Genomic DNA, 26390 nt, shown 5'->3' on the forward strand with positions numbered 1-26390 from the left:
TTTAAGGTTGGCAAAAGTCGTGACTTTTATTTACAACTGCATACATCAAGATTACAATAGAAACACTAGTGATACCATCTGAACAAAAGCAATGATTTATTGGTAATGGCAACAAATAAAAGATTAACAGTTTCCGAAGAGAATCAAGCAATTATCCAGGAGCTGCAAATCTGACTGCAGTAAGTCTTCCAGTGTCTTTTGTACCCTAATGGCTTTCCCCTTTTTTGCCAACTACCTAGAAAAAAATAAAAAGAAAAAAAAAATTATGTACAACTTAATGATTCAGATACATGGTTTAAAAAAAAAAATACTAACGTGGTAATGACTTCAAAATTACTTTAGTCCTTTTGTCCTGATATTAATTTTTATCCTTGAATCTTTTTGCATGCAATGTGCTTTTATTGTGGCAGCAAACTGACATTCCCTCCCCCTAGACACAAAGAATTAAACACATGCAGGCTATTTTTGGTTTCCCCCGTCTTAAAAAGAAATATAATTTTCCAAACCAGGTTGGCAGTTTAGAGACGTTAATTAAAAAAAAAAAAAAAATGTTATGAGTAAAACATTTTTGGTATACTAGTTTTAGGCAATTAGAAATCAAATGTCAATTACAAAATAATCTATATTTAAAAGACTACTACACTAAATTTATGTCATCGTACCCACTGATGGGTTTCTAGACTTTTCCTTCAATATGTAAACATGCAAAACAGACTGAAAATGATGACTCCTTTTCCAGCTTTTAAAAATCCCTGGCTGCTAGAAATGGTCTGTAAGAAATGTTAAAATAAATCTTGCATCTGAGTGACTAAAAACCTATCTGGTCCTGAAGCTGAAACTGCCCTGGTTCCTATAAATGTCAGAGCACCACCTGCCCCCCACCCCAAAAAAAAAGGGAAACCTGGTATCTACCAGTATGACAACAGGTTCTGCTAGCTCTGTGTTCTAAAGTAATTTATCTAAAGAACAGTCTGTCATTAGTTAATCTCAAAGCATGTCAAAAGAAACCCCCTTTACAATGAACTACGTGTCTGCTTATAATAAAGATCTATATGTACGTGTACAAATACAAGTTTCTTATTTCAAAGTGATTCGGCTCTAAATAGTAGTGTCTACAAGTTATTAATACATGTCTGTCTATAATAGAAAATAGCTGGGACAATGCCATTCATGAAAATATATCTTAAAACACTTTCCTGTGAGAATTATCAACCACAGAAAGATAAGGTTTTTGAGTTTTTGTTGTAGTTTGTTTTTCACTCAATGCAGAGCAACTTTTAAAGAAACTCCTCTTTAGTCCATGCAAACTATGGTAGAAATAACTCAGAAGGACAATAGCATCAGAAAAAAGTGGACAAGAGTAAGAAAAACAGGGCTTTAAAATACACCAGAATGCAGGGGAGATGGTACCACCTGTGCCACAAATGAGTTTAGCTGATACACAATACAACATTATTGATCACTGTATTACTTAGGAAATGCAAACCATGGAGCTATTAGATTAAGCAAAGGAAAACAATATTAAAACAAGTTTAGAAGATGTGATACAGTAGAAGATACAAGTCTGCATACTGTTTCACAGGCTGACAACTCTCAACTTGCCAATATGTATTCTCTGTAAAAAAAGAAGAAATTCAGCATTCCATGCAGATTCTTACCCCAAACATAAAGCTCTTTCATTCTGTCTTAATTCATGTTACACCCAAGACAAACCAAAGTCTAGGTACATCAAAATTAGATGTTAAAAACTTTCATTCAATAAAGAATCCATTGATCTTCTGCATTAGTATTTAACCCAGCCTGTTGTTTAGTCCATGTCCTTCAACTGGCCTTGAGTTCACTTGGGAAAGCATGGGAGAATACAACCACAAAAAGATTTTGAGGCTAATGTTCCAATGTGAAAACACACAATTTGCAGCTAAAACCTAAAAAGTATGTAACACTAGCTCTAGTTAAAAAACAAAAAACAAGCAAACAAACTTGTAGTTTCCAAACAATTTTCTTGCTAAAATAGAAAACTTTAAAATGGATAAAAATATTACTCAACTAAATTTGAAAGCATTTATAACAATTTAAGTTTTACTTCAAAATTACTTCTCAAAATATTGAACAAAAATTAAATTAAGAAATAGCAGAAGGTTAAAAAAAAAGAAACAAAAACAACACTGCTTTGTGAGCAACACAGTAAGAAAATGAAGGCACTTAATCGCAAGCAAAATAAAGGGCCAACTGAGTCATGAGTAGGATGAGATCTGAAGCAAGAGGTGGTTGAGGCAATATAGGTAACAAGAAGGCTGATCCAGATGCTGAAGCTGAAGAAATCTCACGGCAACAATTGAGAAACAGGGAGGGTGAGAGCAGGTAGGTGACAGATGAGCAATGAAGCAAGGAAAGGAGTACAATGAGACAAGTCTATATTACTTCATTAAAAAAAAAATCTTCTGGTTTTAGTTGAGTTGTATTAAAAAAGCTGAAAAATAAACAAATAGAAATGTTATAAAAATAGCATATGTGGTAAATGGCCAGTTTAGAAAAGTCTGTTTTTATAAAAAGTGATTAAAAACATGGTCTATTTTTAACATGCACCTTGTTCTGTAAGAAGCAAAAGCCCCAATTTTCTCACTTTTGCACACCTGTATTTTAATATAAAGCAAACTATGTAAAAAGCCTATTTTAGCAAAGAAGATATTTACTCCTAATTAAAATTGCAAGCTTTTCATGCTACCACAAAGAATGCATTTACAGAAAATAGCCAAAGTATGCACGAAGCCTTCGAGAGCCAAAACAAACAGGTTTACTGTTTTTCAGCAGGTCTAAAAGTGAGGCTAGAAGGCTGCAACAGCATGCAAAGTCATCTGAAGGGGCTATCCACAACCAAGAGGAATCAATATTACCTGAGCTTCTGTCACTTAGTGACGTAAGGGGAGGTCAGTGCCATGCTAAAAACTAAAATCATCTACACACAATTCATACAACAGAAGAATAGACACTGAAAATCTTTACACTTACTAATTTGTGATCCATTACACCATTTTATGAAGCTCTCTCTCCACTACAAAAGTTACCAAATCTACCTTCACTGAACACACACCAAATACATTTTGAAAATTTAAAAAATACAACACAGAGCCTCTTAATATCAGACTAATTACATCATAAAGGAAGAGAAGTGTCCCATTTGACTCTTCATTGAATGAATTCTGCACCTTTATGTTTTCATGTCCGCATTTCGATGTTTCCATTCTATCCAGGGTACCTAATCACTATGGTTTCCTCTATCCAAATTCTACATTCTCTCTCTTCTGTGGTTCCTACACCAAATCTTCAGATGTGAACAGACAACATGAGTAACCACAGAAACAAGTAAAAGTATAAAGGGACCATAGGGCGGGAGCGGAAGTGGAGCTTGAGAGAAAATACACAGGACACAGGTAATATGAAATGGGAAATGGGAGAGGCCTTCAAATGGGGAGGAGTGAGATCAATACAGGAGGAGGGAAAAAACACCAAGGTAGTTTGACACTGTCTGAAGAAATCATAGTTTATATTTGCCTAAAATTATGCACATAATTACACATATAAATTATATGTCAACATGTATAAACATGCACATGAACATGTGCGCGTGTGCACACCTACCTACCTACCTTAAAGAAAGTTAAGCTACTTGGCCAACAATGTTCCCAGAAGAACCACAGACTAACAAAAAGAAATGAAACTTTTGAAGGCTTGGTCAGCATTGTCCAAGTGACTCCCCAAACAATATAGATTTCTAATGCTGCCTTTGGGGTTGAAGGTTAGACCCTACTGCTGAAAAACCACACACTGAGGAGACATGACTTGAATAACAGAATGACGTGAGCTGGAGCTGACCTGAGAGCCTCCTCCATGATTCCAGAAAATACTATGAAAACTATCAAGGGAAGGAAGCAATTAACCAGCCCTATCCAGCTGCAACATCTTTGAACCACAACAAGTACCGACAAGGCAAGATATGCATAAAGGTGCAAGAAGTGGCAATTGCAGGTTGGTGGCAACCAATAGATATCTAACTGGAACTTACACAGCTTTCCAGGGCTAGAGAGGCCATGGATTTTAGGGAAAAAAAATCTATTATTGACACTTTGCTAGAGCAGCATTCTAAATCTTATCCTTCCATCCACAGGTAAGTGAGACTATCACACCTCATCAAAGCTTTTTCTTACAGAAAATGGAAACCATCACAGAAAACACAACTAGACACAATGTAGAGATCAATGAACCATGCAGAACCATCCCAGTGGCTATCACAGCTATGCCACAGCTCCACCCCAGTGGGTATCATAGCTACACCACAGCTCCTGCATCTCTGGCTAAGGGAACACCACGGAAGGGAGGGAAAGATCCAGAATATCTCTGCTGTGAAAGTCTGTCGTAGAACTGGCTATATAAATAAGATAGGAACAACAGCAAAATCAATGGACCTGTTAATGGAGGAGGAAGAAAACTATGCAGGGTCTAACACCTAGACAAAGAACTAGAAACAACTTTTGACTTCTAGGAGAAGGAAAGTTGGCTGCTCCCAGAGATGAGCCCTCTTATTGGCTGTCTGATGCTAAGTGGACAGGTTTGAAACCATATACACAGAAACACAACAAAAACAGAAGGTAGAAAAAGCCTAAGGGAGGATTTATTGCCAATGGATTTCAAAATGGGAAGGGCTGGAGGGAGGCAAGGGGAAAAGTGAGGTAATTATATTTTAATTAAAGAAGACCGTTGCTAATATATAGGTTTATTAATGGTAATTAATTTTTTTTTCTGATTAAACTTTTTGAATCTTACCTGACACCTGGAAAGGCCTCAAATGTGGCAGTAATCATACAACCTCAACTTCCCAAGTACTGAAATTACAGGTATGAGCCAATATACCTGGATTCCCAGACACTTTTTACTAAGTATGTTAAGAAAAACTCTTCTTGATCCTCAATCATCTTTCATATTTTAAATGAAAACCAAGACTGAAAAGTTAAGAAGTGCTACTTTTCCATAGTTTAAACAAATTATATAAAACAAATACTCTCAAGCAAGCACACTCTTCAAAAGCAGCTTTGGCTATCAACGAGAAAAGACTAAACAGCTAGACGAATGTGAGACCACTACTTAGGACAGTTACTAAGGCAGACCGGAAAAATTACAACTGAACAGCTGACTGGTAAAAATGCAGAAGAGAATGTTACTTGCATCAAAAACAGAAGTTAAGTAGCATAACCTGAAGGAATAAATAGGATACTGAGGCAAAAACTGATGGTAGAAAGAGACTAACCAGATACACAGTAATAAATCTTACAAAAGAACTAAGCTGGTAACAAACTATACAAGGAACAGTTAAAGCCAAGTCAACCCGATTCAAGACAGAAGAGCAGACAGCCAAACATCTTTGTTGCTTATATATTTTCCCAGAAAAATACATCCCACTGGATAAAATGAAGCTGCTTGATACCTGCTTCTTCTGATTAAGCATCATATACATATGAGCTAAGTACATAATCACTTATTCATACAGCTCCCAAAACTTATGCTATAAAATAGTAAGAAGAAACTGAAAAATAACTAGCAAAAATATGTATTATAGATATCACCAAAAAGAGAAAGACTTCTCAGGATGTTCTAATTCCATAAAACAATTCCCTGCATAAAGTGTGCTGGGAACCTCCACCTCCATGAACTGGCAGTCCTAAGGAAATTAACTCATCCCAAGTCCTAGACCACTGGCCAAGCATAGCCATGAGCAGCACTGTGGCCAACGTTTCCTGTACAGTTGGTATATTGCAAGTTTGGCACTAAAAGGCTTTCAGTGGCACCTCTATGATCTGGGTTTATATATTTAAAAGTCACCCACACAACTGTTCCCAATAAGAAGCTGCCCCAGAAAGTACAAGAGGCTGACCCTCATTCCTGAAAGTTCTGGGTACCCAGTAAACTCCATGAAAACTTTGGGCTGCATCCTTCAAAAATACAGATGAATTTATAAAAATACGAGAAAACCTGCACAATCACTTTAAACATATTTACGGAAAGTATTCTTTCAGGACATAGAGTGTGCTTAGAAAGTTATAATGTGGCCACGTACTAAAATTTATTGTTTCATAATGAAATTATTCAAGTCAGTGTAAATACATTTTCATATTTATCAGCAAAGTCCTTAAAAATCTTACTCTGCCTTTCAAGTAATTTAACTATAATTTCTCTATTATGCCTCAGCATTTTCTGGACTCAGACTACCATTCTTACTCAGATGTCATTCACTAATATTTATTTTACCAGTTAACAGTAATATTTACTAAACTCTTCTTTCAGTTGAGTATCTCAACAGTGCCTTCACTTAACCTTTTATGAGAAACAGTTTTGAATGTTAATGTTTAAAAGCGATGACAACTAAGATATAAAATATCATTTGAACAAACTTACTCGTTTGAAGTCATTCATATTTGTCGCTTGGACTGGAGTACCAATGAAAGTAAAATATGAAATTCTCGTTGTCTCTTCTTCACCTTGATTAGACTGAACAAATAACTACAAAAAAAACCCCCACAAATTACATTTATAATTGCAATCTATTTTTCATGAGCATGCTTTAATCTGTTTGTTTTCTTAATAAAAATATCTTCCATCCTTTTTGAGAATTAATCAAAATTTTATTACACTTACACTAGAGTCCTAAAAGACTGCCTGTTGCCTGTCTGCACTGAAATCCCCACCTTCTTCTCCAGAGATTCCCTGGCCAGATGCTCACCATGCTCATGTTCATGGTTCAGTGTGACTGTACAGAGAAGTCATAATTAAATTCCTTACAGACTACATTATCTTTTTCAAAAAGATAAAGCTCATGCCTATAATCCCAGCACTTGGAAAGTTGAGACACAAGGACTGTTGTGAGTTCAAGCCATTATGACCCCGGGTATACAGTAAATTAACAGGCCAACTGCGCTACAGAGTGAGATTCTGTCTCAAAAAAAAAAAAAGTTCAAAAGCCAGTTTTAGTAATACCACAGTAACTACATTGAAAGACTACATCCTCCCTTATCAGTGGACTTGGAAAGGGGCAGGGAGGAGACCAGGGAGGGAGTTGGGGAGGAGGAGGGAATGAGGGAGCGGGATACAGCTGGGACACAGAGTTAACAAATTGTAACTAAAAATAAAAATAAAATAAAATAAAAAAAAGAAAGACTACATTCTAGAAAATTAAAACAGTATTTTCACACAGGCACCAGCACTCGTCGCCAGTTGTGACAGAGTATACATAAATAATTCCAATGTACGTGTAAATGCTCTAGAACTAATAAATCCATGAACCAACCTCCATTTCTCAACTTTACTGGACAAATTCTACTCAAAAAAAAAAAAAAAAAAAAATTAAAGGGGCTGGAGAGATGGTTCAATGGTTAAGAGCATTGGCTGCTCTTCCTGAGGACCTGGGTTCAATTGCCAGCACCCATATGGCAGCTAACTGTCTGTTACTCCAGATCCAGGGGATCTGACACCCTCACACAGGCATACATGCAAGCAAAACACAAATGCACATAAACTAAAAAATAAAGTATTAAAAATTGAATTAAAATTTTAAAGAAAAATCATTTAGAACACAGAAGACAGCAGTGCTGCCCACCAACCAGAGGACAATATATCAATGAAGTGCTACTCACAGTTACACTGTTAACATTCTGAAATTTAACGTAACGAAGAGGAACAATGCCATCTTCTTTAATGTCATCTTCTGTCAGGTCCAGAGCTTGAGTTGGCTCACTCCTTTCTGCCTCCTCAAAATCCATAGATCGGGGTAGGTTGATAAAAATTTTTACATATTTAGGACCCTGACCTATAAAATGGTTTAAAAAAATATGAAGTGCTAAAAACTAAAAACACACTATACTTTTCCTTTATCATCAAATGTATCTTATAGAGAAACCTGTGTAGGCCCACATATGTACTGACACACACCAACAACCATATCTTCAAAAGCCTCCAACTAAAACTTAATCAGAATATTGACGGCCAATCTCCCCAACACTCATTTGCTGGTATCTTCTTAAGTCTAGTTGTCCTCTACATTAGGAATAAGAAAAAACATGTACCCATGTGGACATAAACAGGTCTCCACCCTCAAGAGAAAAAGACATACTATGAGTTGCATGTAGTGGGGCACACCTTGGCAGACAAAGGTAGCGAGATATACATAGCAAGCTCTAAGCCAGCTATATAGTCAGATTCTGTCTTAAAACAAAAAGAAAAGCTATACTATAATAAATACAGCACTATCAACAAGGAGCTATATGGAAGGTGGCAATGGAATCTGATAGTATATGCAGGTCAACAATCTTTCATAAAAAACAACATACTAAGTCCTATGGTTACCTACAACTTATATATTTTGTTATCTAGGAAGAAAACATTATTAGCATTAACATTTATCCAAAAAGAAATTAATCATAAAATTACCAGATTTTATTTTTCTTGGTTATTATTAGGTAAGGAATATGCCCATGATTATACTACTTAACTCTTTCAATGCCAGCATCAATTTAAAACTTGTATGTGGCTGATTAAACAGTACTAATTTCTATAGTTTACTTACATAGTAATTCATAAAATTTTACTATTGAAAAATGATCAACATATGAAAATGTTTAGCAAATAAGTAATTATTTTGTCTTTTTCTTTTTCCCCTGAGCTGAGGACCGAACCCAGGGCCTTGCGCTTGCTAGGCAAGCACTCTACCACTGAGCTAAATCTGCAACCCCAATAAGTAATTATTAAACAAACCATTGGCCAGGCATATGGCACAAGCCTTTAATCCTAGAACTCAGAAAGCAGAGGCAGTTAGATCTCTTGTGCTCCTGGTCTACAAAAGGAATTCTAGGACAGCAAGGGCTATAAAGAGAGATTCTATCTCAAAAAACAAACAAGCAAACAAACAAAGCTTTGGTTGTTTCTGTCAATCAGTTAAAGAAAAAAAACAAATCAAACAAAGCACCTCAGTTGACTCCTTTTTCTCTAAAAAACATCAACAGTAACAGGAAAAAAAAAAAAAAAAAGAAGGAAAAAAAAACCCCACTTCATTTTATGAAACATAACCCAAGTCTGTAAAGCCACATTGCTATCTATGGTCATTATAATAATACACAAAAACCATGACCTGGAGCCTCATGTCTATCATCCTGAACAAGAACAGTTTGAAAACAATTTTGATTCTAAAAGATGACAGAAATGGGAGGAATCAGTACTTTATAAATTAAGGAGAAACAAACATTATTTTGTCTAGTTAATTAATCCCACATTAACTGGCCATTTATAGTCTTCTGTGAACAACACATAAAGATCTACCTCTGCTTGATAAAAAGTTTTAAATGTAAGCAAACAAGATTAATAAAAAAGAAAGTCAGATTTTTCCTTTACTCACCATTATCTGGTCCTTGAAATTTCATGGAATAAAGCTTAACAGGTTGGTTGAATGCCACAGTAATAAGTAGCTGTGAGGGAAATAGTTTAATTATAAAAAGGGTTTGTTAACATGATGAGTACACAAAATGGCTACAGGGAGGTAAAATAAAGAAAGTTGGCATAATACTAGTTCATCTAACAAAAGAACTTCAATATAGAAATTCTGAAGGCTGAAAATTAGTTTGGCAATTAAGAATTGCCATCCCCAATTACTTATAAATAAGAATGGCAGAAAAATTTAATTCAGTAAGTTTACCAAAATTACATATAAGAATTTAAGATCTGGGGCTGGAGAGATGGCTCAGCATTTAAGAGCACTAGCTCTTTCAGAGGACCCACATTCAATTCCCAGCACCACATGGTAGTTCACAGCCACCTGTAACTCCAGATCCAACACCCTCTTCTCACACCCCCGAGGGCATCAGGCATGCATGTGACCCACAGACATAAACACAGACAAAATACCCATATGTATAAAATATTACAAAAAAGGAAGCTAAGATGTGTCCTATGAACTGACAAGTAACCTACATTCCCACAAATGAAACAAAATTTCCAAATGAAATAAATATAAGTTCTAAATTTGACTATGCAACACACATCTTCCTAGTATGTCAAGTACTTAGCCATACTTCCTGACTACTGGAAGGCAATACAGTATGCAGCCAGACTAACCCTCACATGAACTGTGATCTAAAAATACAGAAAACAGGACTCTTGGGACCAGGACTGTAGCTCAGTGTACAATGATCTGAGTAGTGAGAGAGAAAAGGGAAGGTAGGTACTAAAAGCTAAGTCATTACAGTCTTCAAAACTTCATTCTCAATTTCTCTAGAAGGCCACTTCAGGGAACTAAGACACCAATGCTGGCTGGAGTTTCTCAGAAGCTTTAAGTTATCCAGTAACCTTTGTCCATCCATAACAGTATTTGTTCAGAACTATACTCCTACCCTGTATAAAAGACTTCCCTTTACATAAGATTTCAGCAAAGCTGTAGACAATACTACCATCTACACTGTCACGGTTTTAGGCAACTATACACAGACATACAATATGAATCACAATCCTGAAGCTATAAAAAGGTAATTCTAGTTAGAAAAAAGCATTTCGAGTTATTATTTCAAAATCACATTGTGGTCTAAGAAAATAGCTATTTCCTCTGGTTACACCACTTACTTTTTATACCTGACTCAACAGTGTGTCAAAACATAGCAAGCACAACATGTGAAGAGCTGAAATGCTGGTGAAAAGCAGGTGAGTGGGAAAGCTAGAAACACATCAGGTCAGCAAGACATCCTAAAGCCAGTAAAGAGCCACTAGTTTTTACGAGGAGGAGGAACAAACATTCAGATATAGACTTTATAAACTTTTGTGACCAAGTAGAACAGGAAATAATGCCACACAGTATATTAAGGAAAGTAATACCCAAAAGATAAAGATGGTGTGATTAAGAGTTGCCCTACTTTCTCAGTAGCGAGAGCAACAAGAGCAATGCAGGGAAGAGAAGAAAACAGTTTGTTTTTATCTGGGATTAAGGAGACAGTCTTCTGGGTTTTTGCTGTTGTTGTTTTGACACCGGGTTTTAACTCAGAATCCACCTGCCTCTGCTTTCCAAGTGCTGGGATTATAGGCGTGTGCTACCACACTCTTCTGGAGACAGTCTTACACTCAGATCAGTTTTTTATCTAACCAGTCCCTTCTGCTCAGACACAAACTATATGGGTGGAAAAACAGAAAGCAGTATAAAAAAAGTGACCAAGTATGGTCATGACTAACTAGCAGTGGGGCCAACCATGAATTCTGCAATGTTCTTTAGGGCATATGGCAGTTCACACACAACACAGAGAGCACACGGATCTGGACAGTGATGGGACAGGAGTCAAAGAAAGTGAGAGCTATAAAAAGACAAAATGATCATCTGGAAAAGAAAGACATAAGCCATGAGACTTGAACAAAAAAGGCCAGAAATGGTCATCTGGAAGAGAGAGATAAGCCATGAGACAAGAACACTACAAAGAAATAAGAGTACATATAAATAATGACAGTCCCTACCAGCCTAAGCTGAATTACCTGCTCATCACAGTCAGATTCCAAGAAAGACGTGTCTTTTCGTAAACAGTTGTCAAAGCCATGCTCATCACTTTCATTAAGGCATTCACAACCAGCTTTGTTAATAAAAGGCATTAAATCCATCTGAAACAAAAGAAATCAAGACCTTAGGCAAAACATCTGGCTTCAGCATAAAAAAAATGTAAAGACTTAGATCTATGCTTCTTTCTAAATTGGGATGATTTTGAAGAAAATGTCTTTAAAATAGCTACTGAAATATTTTTAGTGATCTTTTTAATTGAATTTCTGACTGAAATCTATCACTAATATTAAAACTAAATCTAGGCTTACCCTATATAGCAAGGTATCAGAAACGCAATTTGCAGGCCTTAGAATTTCCCAGGACATTTACCACAAAGAGCTTAAATGTGTATTTAAATATGTATGTAAATATGTATTTCCTGGTAGCCTAGAAGCCTCTCTGAAGGACCCAAGACACTTGCAACCTGGCACTTGGGAAGAAGCACAGAGTTTGAGGCCAACCTAGGTATACATGAGGGCCCAGCTCAAACAAAACTAAACCACACACGCAAAAGCAAACAAACAAATAAAATGCCCAAACCATCAAAACAGTTAAGACCTCTGACTCTAGGACTTCATGAGAGGGCAAACTCCAAACTGACAACACAAGCTAACAAGCAGCAGCAGCCTAACCCATCCACCCTGAGCAATAGTCTGTACCTTAACTTCTTGACTCTACTAAACCCCCCAACAGGCTCCCTTCTCCCTTCATAACAAAGACTGAGTCCTTTTCGTGACAGCATTTTCCTAGACTTTCCTCATTCTTAACAGTGCTTAACAAGTTTTATAGAGTGAATGGCTTCCTGTGAAATACTTAAAGCCTGACCCAGGGATGATCCTAGGCTGGATAGAATGAAGTCTCAGAGCAACACAACCTCCATCAGGTCCAGGCACTATAAGGATTAAGGTCAAGGTGATAGTGTTGGTGGTGGAACTGCCACATTAGTAGGATCCCACTAGTTTAGCTATAGATAACAACAGGTTATAAGAGCACAGTTGCCTAAGTAGTTTTTTTTTTTCTTTTTTTCTTTCTTTTTTTAATTTGGAGGCTTTCTCTTTAGGTCAAGGCAGCTGAGACCGCTGACACTGCAGCTGAGCAAACGTCCCAGGAACTTCTTTGTTCTGAACATATGCACTATGACTCCGCAAAATGTAACTACATGCAGAAGCCACCAGTTATGTCACCTTTTCTTTCTTCCAATCACTGTTTCCCATGCTTCAGAACTTTATCCTTTCCTAAATAATATGCTTGGGGACACAAATTAGAAACTTGTTTTCTAGTCTTCATGCTTGGATGGCTTCTCTTTCACAAAACTTGTTTCAGTAATCGACATACCAGTAAGACAGATATAATGACCTAGTTCAGTAATTATCAATCCCAACTCAAACAACAGTTTACACTTTCTGATTGGGTGTTATTTTAAATAAACACTAAGTGTACAGATTAAAAGAAAAAAAAAAAACAAAACAATGCTATTATCATGTTACATATACTCACCGACAAAGATACACACACAAAACATGCACTCATGTCCACCTGACTAGTTAGACAGAAAAACATTCATCTGTTTTTTTTAATGTATTGGCTACAACTTGAGAAACAAGTGCAACACCATGAAGTACTACTTCTGAACTTTGCTTCCTTCCTGAATAATCTCAAATGATGCACAACTGCATTAGAACTATTCATACTATGTAGCTTCAAAATATTATCCTTGAGTCTTTGGTCTTTGAGTTCTTGAATCTTTTTGTTGTTGTTTGGTTTGAGATAGGGTTTCTCTGTTTAACAGCCCTGGCTGCCTGGCTATCCTGGTTTTGCTCTATAGACCAGGCTGGCCTTGGACTCAGAGATCCACTTGCCCCTGCCTCCCAAGTACTGGGATTGAAGGCATGCACCACCACATCTTAATCTTAATTAAAACAAAACAAAACAAAGAAAGAAAGAAAAAAAAAGTGGCTTACTGTTAAAATACACTCAATATGAAAATTACATCTGATTCTAACCCAAACAAAACTAGACTAAAGAAAGTTAAATAACATGGGGATTCAGTACATTAAAACTCAAGCCATTTTACAAAACTATGAAAATGAGAAATATTTTTCAATGTCACACTCTCCCCTCACAGAAGGGGGCAAGCAAGCATTGTATAAGGCTATTTAATAGGTTAGAAAACAGTCTTAAGTGACAAAGAAATTTAGCAGAAGAAATTTAGGGAAAATAATACTCAATGGAGATTTAAGGTTGTAACAGACAAAACTCAATAGTCCATCTTAGTTTGAAAAAATGATCACTTGAAAGTATTCTGAATTCATAAGAAATAAAATACTAAATTTCATTTCAATCAAATAACACCAAATTTAAGATATTGCTTTTACTCTTATGATGACGTACATAGCCTTTTGGAATGTCTGTGTCCTCATTGCTTCCAGGATCATTTTCTAAGTGCTGCTTGATTTTTTCTTCTAGTCCCACAGCATCTGCTCCTTGATACTGATCAATTCTCACTTTGTTTCGAAAAAACAAAAATGTAGGTGTTGCTGATATATTGTTGGTCGCAGCTGTTCCCTAGAATCAGCAAATTAAAGTGTTAAAAATTAAAACAAATATTAATACCATTTTAATTTCATTCTATACCATTTCATACCATTTCATTCTATAACTTTAAACAAATTAAAACAACACAAGTCCTCACCAGAAACATAAATTAGCATATTCCTAATTGTTATTTAGGAGAACAGACTGGGCTAAAGATAAGGCTCAGTGGTTAAAAGTGCTGGTTGCTCTTCCAGTGGACCCAAGTTCAATTTACTTCTAGCACCCAGAGGCAGTTCACAACCACCTATACGACTGAGGTTCAGAAGCTCCGTGTTCTCGTCTGCCCTCTGCAGGACCCAGGCATTCATATGGTACTCAGTCATGCATGCAAACAAAATATCCATGCACATTAAATACACAAATGGAAAAAAACTTGAAGGGCAGACATTTAGAAGGAGATCCTATGGAGACACTGCTACATCACCCACACACAGCTTTGTTTTGGTGTTTTAAAAGATTAGCTTCATTGTAATATACTTTATCTAACAAAACAATTACCTTGTAATACAGAAATTGTGCTTTCTAATTACACACTATAAATATTTTAAAAAGCAATAACCAAAGGCTGGGCATGGTAATACATACTTTTAATTCCAGCATTTGGGAGGCAGAGGCAGGCAGATCTCTTGAGTTTGAGGCCTGCCTGGTCTACAGAGTTGAGGCCAACTAGAGCTAAATAAAACTGTTTCAAAAGAAAACAAAAACAAGAAATGAATCAATACAAATCACTGCTGCTAAGAAAAAGTAACTATCTGAAAATTAAAAAAAAAAAAGGTGGGGGGGGGGAGCCAGTCTATACAACCTATTTAGAAACAAAAACAGCAACAACAAAAATAACAAGGCAATGTCTTTTCTCTTTAAAAAAAAAAAAAAAAAAAAGTCATCCTCATATAATTTCTACTCTTACAGAACTGATTCTGATTTCAGGTCATCATAAAAATAATAGCTATCTTATTAAATTTTGTTCTAGCTCTACAACTCAATACTGAATAGAAATTAATAACCAGATCAACACTGTCTAAAATTTTCATGATGAAGATTTAAAAACCAGCAAAGTAAATCTGTCTTCTCACATACATAAATTCTGTATGAAGAGATACAGAAAATGTATCATTCAAAGAAAACAAAAGCAAAAAGGAAACCAAGGCATATCTTCTCTAAATTTCACAAGTGACTATTACAACAGCACTACCTTTGATCAAAAAATGTAAGACACTGTGTGAGCTATACATGTATACATGTGATTTTACATTTTCTGGTATGCATAATAAAAATATTTAAGTAAAGTCAACACAATATTTTAGTGAAGACAATATATGCATGTTCAGCATATTCAACAATAATAAATGACATATTTTTCTTTCATAAATCTTCAAAATCCAGAACGTATTTCGTACTTTTAGGGCATCTCAATTTATATTTACATCTCAGGATCAAAAACTAATAGCGGAGAGCTCAGCTTCCAGGAGATCACTTTCAGAGTGAGGTTGGAGTAATGGCTCAGTAGATAAAGGCTCTTGGTGGCAAGCCTGAACCCCCAAGTTCAATCTCCAGGACACAGAGAGAATCAACAGGCTGCCTCTGTTAAATCAGAATCAACATGATCTGTCCACACAGATCATGGTGGGTGGCCCCTACCACAATTAAATAAAAGTACAATGTACTTTAAAAATAGTAAAGCTTCAGGTTGGAGAGGCAGCTCATTGGTTACTTTTCCAGAGAACCCAGGTTTGATTCCCAACACCCACAAGGCAACTCCAATGCCCTCTTGTCATCTCTACAGACCCCAGGCATACGCAGAATATACAGATCACTCATACACACACACACACACACACACACACACACAAATTTAGAGAATGTAAAGCTTGGGTCAGTGATACCATCCTATTAATATTTAATGTAAGTAAACAAAACTAAAATATATAACTGTCAGATTACATACCCAATTTCTAAAACACTTTATACAAACCATGTATTAGTCTTAAGTTTGCCCACATTCAGAAAAAGGAGTTACAGGACTACAGAAGTGCTTCTTAGAATTAAGACTTATATTTAGCATATGAAAAATGCCTGCAGTTTATTTCTTTACTCTGTATATGCAAATACAAAACTGCCATACAACCATCACACTACAATCACCAGGTTGATACAGCTATAGCACTGAGCCTCAAATAAGTAACTGCAAAGTTTCTCCTACCACTAGAGAAGTAAGAGACAATTCACAGATTAGAAAAAAAAAAAAAACAACAACAACAAAAAAATCTGCAGAACATACTAGACAAAGCATTTCCATAATGCTCAAATATGTAACAAGCATTACAAATAAGTAGTTTTTCTTCAGGTAAAAAAAAACAAAACAAAAAAAAAAAACAAAAAAAACAAAACTCTTGAAATAGGGAACTTGACAAATGAGGTACTTACCATGAAAATTGGGCAATCAGGGAAATACAAATTGAATCTATTTTTATTGCAACAGGTAAAACAAAAAAGCAGTATTAAGAATGAGAAGAAACTGAACTTTCATACTCTGTTCTTAACAATGTACAAAGTATAACCACTTTGGAGGGAGGGTGGACAGGTAACTTTAAAGATAAGATTATAAAATGATCAAATTGATCAAAATGTTCTGCTATAACTTTATGATCAATTAGCCAATGCCTCAGCAGAAGATGTGGAACTACCAGGTAATCTATTATGGTAACGACATTGTGTTAATTTCACCTCATAAAAAAACTGAAATAATATGCTTTCCTAACCAATGTAATCAAAATGGCATTTAAAATAACCATAATATTTTCCTGTCTTCTAAATAAATACTGTGTGAATAAAGATATTACAAGCAATATAAGTATTGAATTTGGTTCTGTTTCACAGGGGAAAAAAATAATAATAATACGAAGAAGACAGAGAGGAGGAGAAGGAAGAGGAGGAAGAAAAAGACTTTTCAGCCTTACCTGGCACTGATGTACATCTACTTCCAAGAAAACTGCCTGTGGATACTTATTACTCATAGAGCTGAATGCTGGGGCAATCCTCAAACATGGTCCACACCTGTGAGAAAGACAGCTGTATATAGTAAAATAATACAGACTGTACTAACTTATGTGATAAAAGCATTTTTATCAAGTTAAGAAAATAAGGCAAACTGATATTCTTGGCCTTAGGGACTCTAGTATATTCACCTAGGTCATTTGCCTTAATGAGTACAAATGCTATTAGGTCTCAGACTTAAGATTGTGAAATCTTTCCATGTTGTTCTCATGGAAGAAAAATAAATAAAGAGATGTTTATAAATTTTTAAAAGTCACTGTTGTCAAGAAATCAATCCTCCTGTTTAGGATTAATATACAATCCTGATTTTTAAAAATGAAACTAACAAATTTAACAGGGGGAAAACCCAAAGACAACCTAAGCTGAGGTTCAAAGCTAAACACACACACATGCATCAAATATCAAGACCTATCATAAAGCTTTATTAACTAATAACACACAATACAATAGGTTAAACATGTTATTTGAAAACTTTCAGAATTCAAAATGATCCTAAACCCCCAAACTGGATATCATACCAGCACTAAAAAGGTGTGTATATCAAAACATTCTGAATTTCAAATGTTCAGATTTGATAGATATAACTGGTAAAGTCTACATTTACTATTTCAAACTCCAACAAACTCTCAAAGCTGAAAATACTCTGATTCCATGCATTTCAGATAAAAGATAAACAATCTACCAGGGACAAACAAACTGGCTAAGGAACAAAGAAGAAAAATCATGAAGCAGAACCACTACATATAACTTATACATATGATTTATAAAAAAGTTAATAAGCCAAGCACTGGAGAAAGAATGTTCTTTACAGTGGTAGGTCTGGATATTCAAATGGCTATTCATGTTAAAAAAAAAAAAAAAGAATCTCACTGAATACACATGACCAACTCCAGATGAACTGCACACATAAATGTAAAGCAATACATACAACAGCAACTCAAAAATTTGGAAGAAAAGATTTTTTTTAAACATCACAAAGGACTGATATACCAGAATGTATCTGATAAACTTTTAAATATCAACATTACGGCTTTTTACTAACAAAAATTGCAGAAGAAACTACAACCTTTCCAGGGAACAGGTACTAGATACAACTAAAACAAATTTAGTTTTATTAACTTCAACTTTCTTAAACCTAAACGAGAACTGCCTATGTAGGTGTGGTCTTTTCTGTTTCCAGATGCAAGTTTTATTTCTATTTTTTTCATGTCACTACCTGGGGGTAAAAAAGTCATATTAGCCACCACAAAGGGGAATTGGTGAGTACACCCAGCAAGGGCACTCCCTAAACAAGCCTGGAAGCCTATGTTCCAGCCCCAGAATCTATATAAAGTAGACATGGAGAAAGAGCTCTGCACAGCATTTGTGCCCATGATTACACACCACAGACACATAAAGAGTAGTAAATAAAGAAAGAAAAGGCACTGTTTTGAGAGAGGGTCTTAGTAGGTCTGGCTAGCCTGGAATTCCCTGGCTGGACTTGAATTCATTTGCCTTCCTACTGCTAGGTTTAAAGGCATACACTAGCTCATTCAACCTAGCAAATAATTTTTGGAAACTACTAAGTCCATGTTATATTGATAGTTTCTGTCTATTTATCTATCATCATTTATCTACTGACCTATCTACCTATCGCGCATGAGCTAATTGGTGTTAAACACCCTGTAACTAAACCAACTTCATCAAACAGTATCATCATGCAAGTATCTACTTCAAAATCTAACCTATCAAAAATCAAAGCACATTACTGCAGAGACACACATAGGCCTTCTTTCACATTACAGCCATTCAAATTGTTTCCCTCTAACATTAGCCCTCAAAGGTTAATAAACATCAGTGGTGGAAAATGTGCAAAGTCCTTGGTCCAATTCACTATTGATTATTTGTTTAATGCAAATTTTCTATGGCTAGCATATATCATGAACAAGCAGCTAGAAAACCCTTCAGAGCTACTACATATCCCAGATGAGCAAATGTCAAACTATGTTTTTCTCCTAGAAAGACCTTAACTAACAACTCCAATTTAAAAAAAAAAAAAAAAAAAAAGGTTAGGGTTTGTTTTTTAATTTGTTGCAAAGCAGCCCAGAAATCATCTAGTCCAGGGGAAATAAAATAGGTGGGGAAAATTACTTTTCTGCCTCAAATCTCTTTGACTTAAAGTTTAGATTTAGTACAATATATAAAATAGACATGCAAGCAAAATAGACTTTCAATAAGTCAATAAGCTTTTTGAAAGAGCACAGCAAACAAGCTTAAAAGAGCTACTGCATTAAAGAAGCAAATTAACAAGACTAAACATCTAAACTGACATAACTAACGGAATTTTGAGGGTCTCTTATATATAATACTGTATCATCTGCAAAAGGAATAACTTGATTTTTCCCTTTTGCATCTCATTAGTTTCCTTCTTTTAATTGAAATACTACATTGAAAAGGAGTCCTGTCCCATTCCTTGATTTAAATGGGATTTTTCTTCATTCACCAAGATATTGGCCGTGAGTTTGCCATATGCCTTTATTATGTTGAGCTCTGTTTGTACCAGTCCTACTCTCTCCAGGACTTTTTCCACAAAGGTATAATAGATTTTGTCATAGTGCCTTTTCTGGATCTACTGATCTGATCATATAATTTTGACTTTAATTCCACTTATATTATGTGGTATGTTTCTTGACTTACATATGTTGAACCATTCCTGAAAATCAAGGATAAAGCCAACCTGATTGTAATTAATCATTTCATCAGAATATACCTTGTTTGCAAGTATTTTATGAAAAAAATTCTGTGTCTTCACCAGGGAATAATAATGGCCTGTTAGTTTTTGTTATTTTTGTCTTTATCTGGTTTTGGTATTAGAATAATACTGGCTTCACAGGAGTTTGGAAGTGTTCTTTCTGTTTGTCTTCTTTTAAAGTACTACTTGGAGTTCTTTTTATACATATATGCATAAATGTGTGTGTGTGTGTGTGTGTGTGTGTGTGTGTGTGTGTATAAAAACAGTAATGAAGAGGTCATAAATTAGAAGGGAAGTGAGCAAAATGAGAAGGGTTGAAAGTGGGGGAAAAAAGAGTAGAAATGCTGTAACTAAACTACTTATGCATAAAATTCTCAAAAACAGAAAGATAAAATAAAATACAACTAAGCCCAGCAGTGGTGGCACATGCCACTCAAGAGGCACAGCAGGCCAGCCTAATCTACAAAGCAAGTCCAGAACAGCCAAGGCTACACAGAGAAACCCTGTCTCGAAAAAAAACCAAACCAAAACTAAACTAAACTAAAACCAATGTAACCTAACACAATTACCTACTAAGAACTGAAGAATGCCTGGCATGGTGGCACATGCCTATAATCCCAGGACTCAAGGGGGCAGAAACAGGCAGATCTCTGTGAGCTCCAGGCCAGCCTGGTCAACAAAGAGAGTTCAGGACAGCCCAGGCTAGCTACACAGAGAAACCCTGTCACAAAACAAAACAAAACAAAAGCCTGAAGAATAAGGCTCTTTGTGGTAGTTCATGCCTTTAATGCCAGTACTCTGGAGACAGAGGTAGGCAATTTCTGCGAGTTAAGGTCAGCTTGTCTACATAAAAATTTAGGCATCGCTGAAACATGAGCATTTTTTAGCAGCCTAATAGTTAAGACTATTGGAAAGAAGAACATTTGAAGCACTATGTAAAATAATTTTAAAATTATGAAATAGTAGAAAGATATTTGATAATCCATACAAATAGTTAAAAGAAAATAATCAAAAGTGGAGCAATGAGAAATGTAGCAAACGACAGGCTCAAGTCATACTGATAACATTAACTGTAAGTAAGCAATTAAAAGGTAAATTATGAGCAGATGTGGTGGCACACACTTTGCATCCCAGCACTGAGGAGGCAGAGGGGTCTGAGCTCTGCAACTTGGAGGCCAGCTTGGTCTACACAGAAAGTTTCAGGACAGCCAGGGCTGCATAAAAGAGAGGCCCATCTCAAAAAAGAAGACCTGAGGGCCAAAAGTTAAATAAGCAGTTCAAAAATCCAACACCCTACTTAGAAGGTCCACAGAAAAGTCAAAAATCCAATCCAATTCTCTTAAAAAGAGCTACTGAGTTTTTAGTAGTAAGTAAAATTTTTCCTTACAGCTCTAATATTAAAAGACACTCAAGAACTTTATAATTCTTTTTCCTTGCCTCTACAACAGCCAGTGTTCTTGTCTTGAACAAGGCTCGTATAAACATATATACAAACCTGGATAAAGGAAATGTATGCACTTTCTAAAATCTTATTTCAAAAGGCTTATTTTTCCATAGGAGATAACTTTCATACAGGCCATTTCTAAATGTATTATAGTTGTTATAACAGCCATATCCATAACTGGTTCTGTAAATCCCATAAAATACAACTATCTTATTAATTAAACTCTATTAATAAAATAAAATCTGGCCACCTGCTTCATTACAGAATTCAGAAAGATGTTAAATTCTTGTCACCTCATTTAAAGTTTTACAACTGCCAAGAACAGGACTAGGGAAAAAGTCCAGTAGCAGAATTATTTGCCCTGCATGTGGGAGACCCTGGATTCAATCCCCAGCCAAAATATCGCAACTTCCAAGAATAATGTCCTAGACCTTGACTCTTTAACTACTGTTCCCAAAAGTCCACCACAGATCTCCAGTGTTTAGTTGCTTTTCTTTATAAAGCAATGGCCATATACTATACACTACACACTCTTAAAAAAACTATATCCTCTTGAAAGGGAGCAAGATTACAAAATATAATTCTATTTTAATATGGTTTAAGTTAAGGCAAAGCTAACAGTGTCAGAATCCAAAAGTGAAGGGAAGAAGCCCAAGGATGCAAGAATTTGGGGTTGTTAATAACCATGTGTTTCTTACACTTGGTGTTAGTTATACAAATGTGGTCACTTGGAAAATTTATCAAGCTACATATTTTAGTAATTTGGGTCTTCATGAATGTTAGTCACCAAAGCCCCCACCAAAACAAACAAATAAAAACTTCCAATTGAAACTTTACTCCTAGGTCTTAACCACTTCTACTTCACTTACAAATAGATGTTTATCTGTCTAGTCCTCCAGACTCCTGGGCGATCTTATTTTGGTAAGCTACTTCCAGTCCTTAGCAATTTTGTAATATGTAATCAATACATTGCACATGTTAGTAATATACTAACGTACTACTGGAGCTCAACATCCTCACATACACCACTAGCATCCTCCTTGAATGGTAACTACAATACCTAATCAACTACAAAATAAGGCCTGATTTAAGAAAATAAAACACAGAGTAAACTGTATATAAAAGGAAAGCTCGACTTACTGGAAAAAAAGTGATATACTCACCATTTCAAGATAAAAATCATTCATATTATACTAATAGAGAAGAAACTGTACATTCTTGTAACTTAGTATAGCTATAAACCAAAACAATAAAACGGTACTGTTGATAACTACTAAATGTATCTGGCCATACTTAAGATGCAACTATTTGTAAACAGTTATTTTAGAAATCTTACCAAAATAAATATTTAACATATAAAATTCATTCTCTTAAATAGTATGAATAGATTAATATTCTCATCTTGCCAGAAAAACATGAGAGTAAACTGGATTACTGATAGCCTTAAAATTATAATGCAGAAAGAACCGTAGTTAATGTATTCAAAGCAATCTTTATCAGAAAAAGAATTAAAGCAGAGACTGAAAAAGATATAATATGCCAGTGTCCACAGTAGTGTTCATTAACAGCTAAAAGTAAACACAGTGACCATAAAGAATGATCCCTGAGACATCCTATAAGAGATGACCCTCGAAAACACACTAAGTGAAATGACTAAGGAAAAAAAAAAAGGCAGCAGACATTCACCTAAGTTTCATAGTTTCACTCATATAAGGTGCCTAAAACAAACAAATTCTAGAGACACAAAGTATGATAGATACTACCAGGGACAGGGGTGGATATGGGGAAAGTGGGATCTAACAGTTTTGTTGTAGAAACATGAGCATAGGGTATTACTACTTAACAAGCACAGTTTCTTCATGGAATGATAAAGCTATCTTAGAAAATAAAGGAAATGATGACACAATAATGTGAACGTAGTTAACACCCCTGAATTATACTCTGTGAAATTGCTAAAATGACTCCATGTGGTGGTGCATAGCTGTAATTCAGCATTCAGAAGGCTAAGGCAGGAGAATCCCAAGTTTGAGGCTGGCCTGAGCTACAAAAATTATTTGTGAAATGCTAAAGTCATTAATTTCATGTCATATACATTTTACTATAAAAAGAACAACAGATCTTGGGGTCTAACTCAGTCGTAGAGTGCTTGCCTAGTATGTTCAAAGGCCCTGTATATATTTTGAAGAGCCGTTGAAGATTTTTGAACAAAGCTATCTACACACTGCTTGATGAAAATTAACTTAGCGCAGGGGTCAATAAGTCATATGCAATTTAGCTTAAAGTGCATTGGTTGAAGTGAAGAATCAGGTACCTGAGAAAACTATGCCCTCATATGAGGTAACATTAACTTTCCCTGAGCAGTTTCTGACAAGACTTTATTGGACACAGTTATTTGTAGGTCACCAGGTATAAATAAGGCCAGTTATATCAGTAATGACCTCAGACAGGAATGTCTTGATTGTACATGTTAAAAGAATGTCAAAGACATTTAAAAAATAAAAAAGAACGTCAAGGGTAAACAAACACAACATTAATAGTGTATAAATGTTACCTAAATAGTCTTTTAAACTAAAAATGTTCTCTAACCAAAAGCACTTACTTGCCTTAAGTTTTCAACAAAGGAAATATAATGTTCATTCCATTAAAACATTTTAATAAGAGCCAAGTGGTAGTGGCTCACACCTTTAATCACAGCACTTGGGAGGGAGAGAGTGGCAGGCCAGCCTGGTCTACAGATCCAGTTCCAGGATTACACACAAAAACCCTGTCTTGATAAACAAAACAAAAAAATTTCATAACAAGTAATCTAGCTCTTTACCAATCAGTCCCTACAGGTATACTAAAAATGACTCCATACTGCTAAAAGAAAAGTTTTGTCAAGAGCAATGATTCTCCACCTTTCTCACATCAATCAATAACTACTTATCATTCCATCTCTGGTATGGTAAAGGAGGAAATAAAGTCACTGGGTGACAAAATTGTAAAAGCTCCCATTAACTAGAATTACAAGGATGAACTAAAGATGAGATTCCCATCGAAGCCATCTGTTCTCTCTTCCACTGTAGTCTAGTCAACAAGCCTGCAGGTATTCTAGTATAAAAGCTGTAAACATGACAAATCGCTAAAGCTGAGAAGACAGACACTTTCTAGAATTGTGGCATTCCTTTGAGTCATGCCTTAATACATATGACACAGCCTAACCCTTTCGTTTAGTAAAAAGTATCGTATCACATGGGTGCTCTATTAGATCAATTTATTTTTCCCTTTCAGTTCCATAGGAGACTGGCCCCAAACAAAACAATCACCAGCAATAGCCTTACAACTAGTTTTCTTCTCTATTTGGACCCGGACCTCTACATTCATATACTCAACATTTGCCTAACCTTGTGCTAGACTCTATGAATTTTTCTCTCACTTTAAGAAAAAACAAACAAACAAACAAACACAATTACATGGGCAAGTAAACCTTGACATAAACAGTAGTATTGGGAGTAAATCCCTCTCAGTTTGTTTAGGAGTGAATAACGCCTGGTGGTCAAATGAAGATTTCCAAAACTTTTTTGTTTTTTTGCTAAGTCCGGCTACATTCAAGAGATCTATAAATACACTCAGAGTTTTGGCCCGTAAGGCCTAGTTCCAATTTACAGACACGAACATTATTACACGCACAATAAGCAATATTCCAGCTTTCCGTCCATTACATTTTGATTTTATCCGAGGAACGGTTAACATTTCTTTCCATCTCAAATCATTAAGTATTTCGTCAAACACAGAGAGGTCCGTCTAACCGGTGGCGTGTGCATACTAAATTGTGTAATCTGTATACACAGAGAAGCCTAAGACAGAACCAAGCATGAAACAAACATATTATGCACATTAAAAAAAAAAGCATTGTCACAACATTTAACTTAATTCAAAATGCAGAAACTACGCTTTAGACCACACGTTATTCGGACTAGATGGACACCTTCATCTGGATCTTTCAAAGGCTTTGCAGAAATGCAAATGAACAGAAATCAAAGTGTTTGGAAACTAAGCTTTCAGGGATACTAAAATGCAAATGATGGTCGGCTCTCTCAAAAGCCAGGGACGGGCGCAGGTAGAGGTAGAGACTCCTACAAGCTGGAAAGTGTCGCGGGCCGCCCCCAAGAGCAGAGTACATCTGTGAATTTAAAGTCGGCGGGCGGGCTCGTCCTGAGCGGCGGGACCCGCCAGGCTGGCCTCGGCGCCCGCCTGGAAGCCCCCTGTGCACATCTGAGACCCGCACTCCAGAGCCGAGGCCTAATCCGAGCAGCGGCCTGGGCTGTAGTCACCACCGGACATTCCAGAGCACAAGACAGGAGAACAGGGACCCGGAAGATGGGGGCGGGGAAGAATGGGAGAACAGGGACCCACGGAGGAAGGCCGACAGGGTCCAGCCTCAGCCTTACCCTCTCATGGTGAACTTGACCACAGCAAGTCTGGAGCCCGCTCCGCTCAGCTCCGGCTGGAAATCTGGATCGCTCCCGACCGGCTTCACTCCAACCATCCTCGCAGAGAGCCCGGCAGGGCGGCCACGACGCTTCGGCCTTCAAAACTTAACGGGAAGGCCCGAGAGAGGCCGGAGAGAGGCTGCGGGAGGCCGGGGCCTGGACGGGAGCGACAACCACGACGTGTCCTCCCCGCGCCGTGAGTGCCGAGTCACGCCAGGGAGCAGGCGAGCCGAGGGGGAGGAGACGCGGGCTGGGAGGGGAGCGTGAGGCGGCAAGGCGCGCAGCACCCAGCAGCCACCGCGCCCTTGAGTGTTTGACGTCATTTCCGCGCCTTCCGTTTGCGTGCCCACCTGAGGCAGTTTCTACCGGAATGGCGCAAGCGCAGTCCGGGGAGTACGTAGCGCCGCTGGCCTTCAGGAATTGTTTCGCCAGCTTCGCTGACCTAAAGTTTAGGTTAGTTTTTATCAACGGTTGACTTTGGGGAGA

At 36.6% G+C, this 26390-nt stretch overlaps 1 protein-coding gene across 1 annotated transcript; it reads right to left on the bottom strand.

The window, feature by feature from the left end:
* Positions 1-26136, bottom strand: Txnl1 (thioredoxin like 1). The gene is made up of 8 exons (XM_055622617.1): positions 25863-26136; positions 17161-17257; positions 14000-14173; positions 11548-11670; positions 9437-9506; positions 7683-7855; positions 6448-6552; positions 1-235 (listed from the first exon to the last, which is right to left on the bottom strand). The coding sequence occupies exons 1-8, from the start codon at positions 25958-25960 to the stop codon at positions 206-208; spliced, it is 870 nt and encodes a 289-aa protein (XP_055478592.1). The 5' UTR covers positions 25961-26136; the 3' UTR covers positions 1-205.
* Between the last annotated feature and the right edge of the window lie 254 nt (positions 26137-26390).

Source organism: Psammomys obesus, unplaced genomic scaffold (assembly GCF_907164565.1).
Source record: "Psammomys obesus unplaced genomic scaffold, mPsaObe1.curated_primary_1811, whole genome shotgun sequence".
Lineage (NCBI taxonomy): Eukaryota > Metazoa > Chordata > Mammalia > Rodentia > Muridae > Psammomys > Psammomys obesus.

What these genes read in the sequence shown, in the direction of transcription:
- Txnl1 (XM_055622617.1), bottom strand. Translation starts at nt 25,960, where the DNA reads ATGGTTGGAGTGAAGCCGGTCGGGAGCGATCCAGATTTCCAGCCGGAG. An exon ending in TAGATGTACATCAGTGCCAG is followed by an intron (nt 14,174 to 17,160) that starts GTAAGGCTGAAA and finishes TGCTGATTCTAG; the next exon opens with GGAACAGCTGCGACCAACAA. An exon ending in ATTTCAAGGACCAGATAATG is followed by an intron (nt 7,856 to 9,436) that starts GTGAGTAAAGGA and finishes ACCATTTTATAG; the next exon opens with GTCAGGGTCCTAAATATGTA.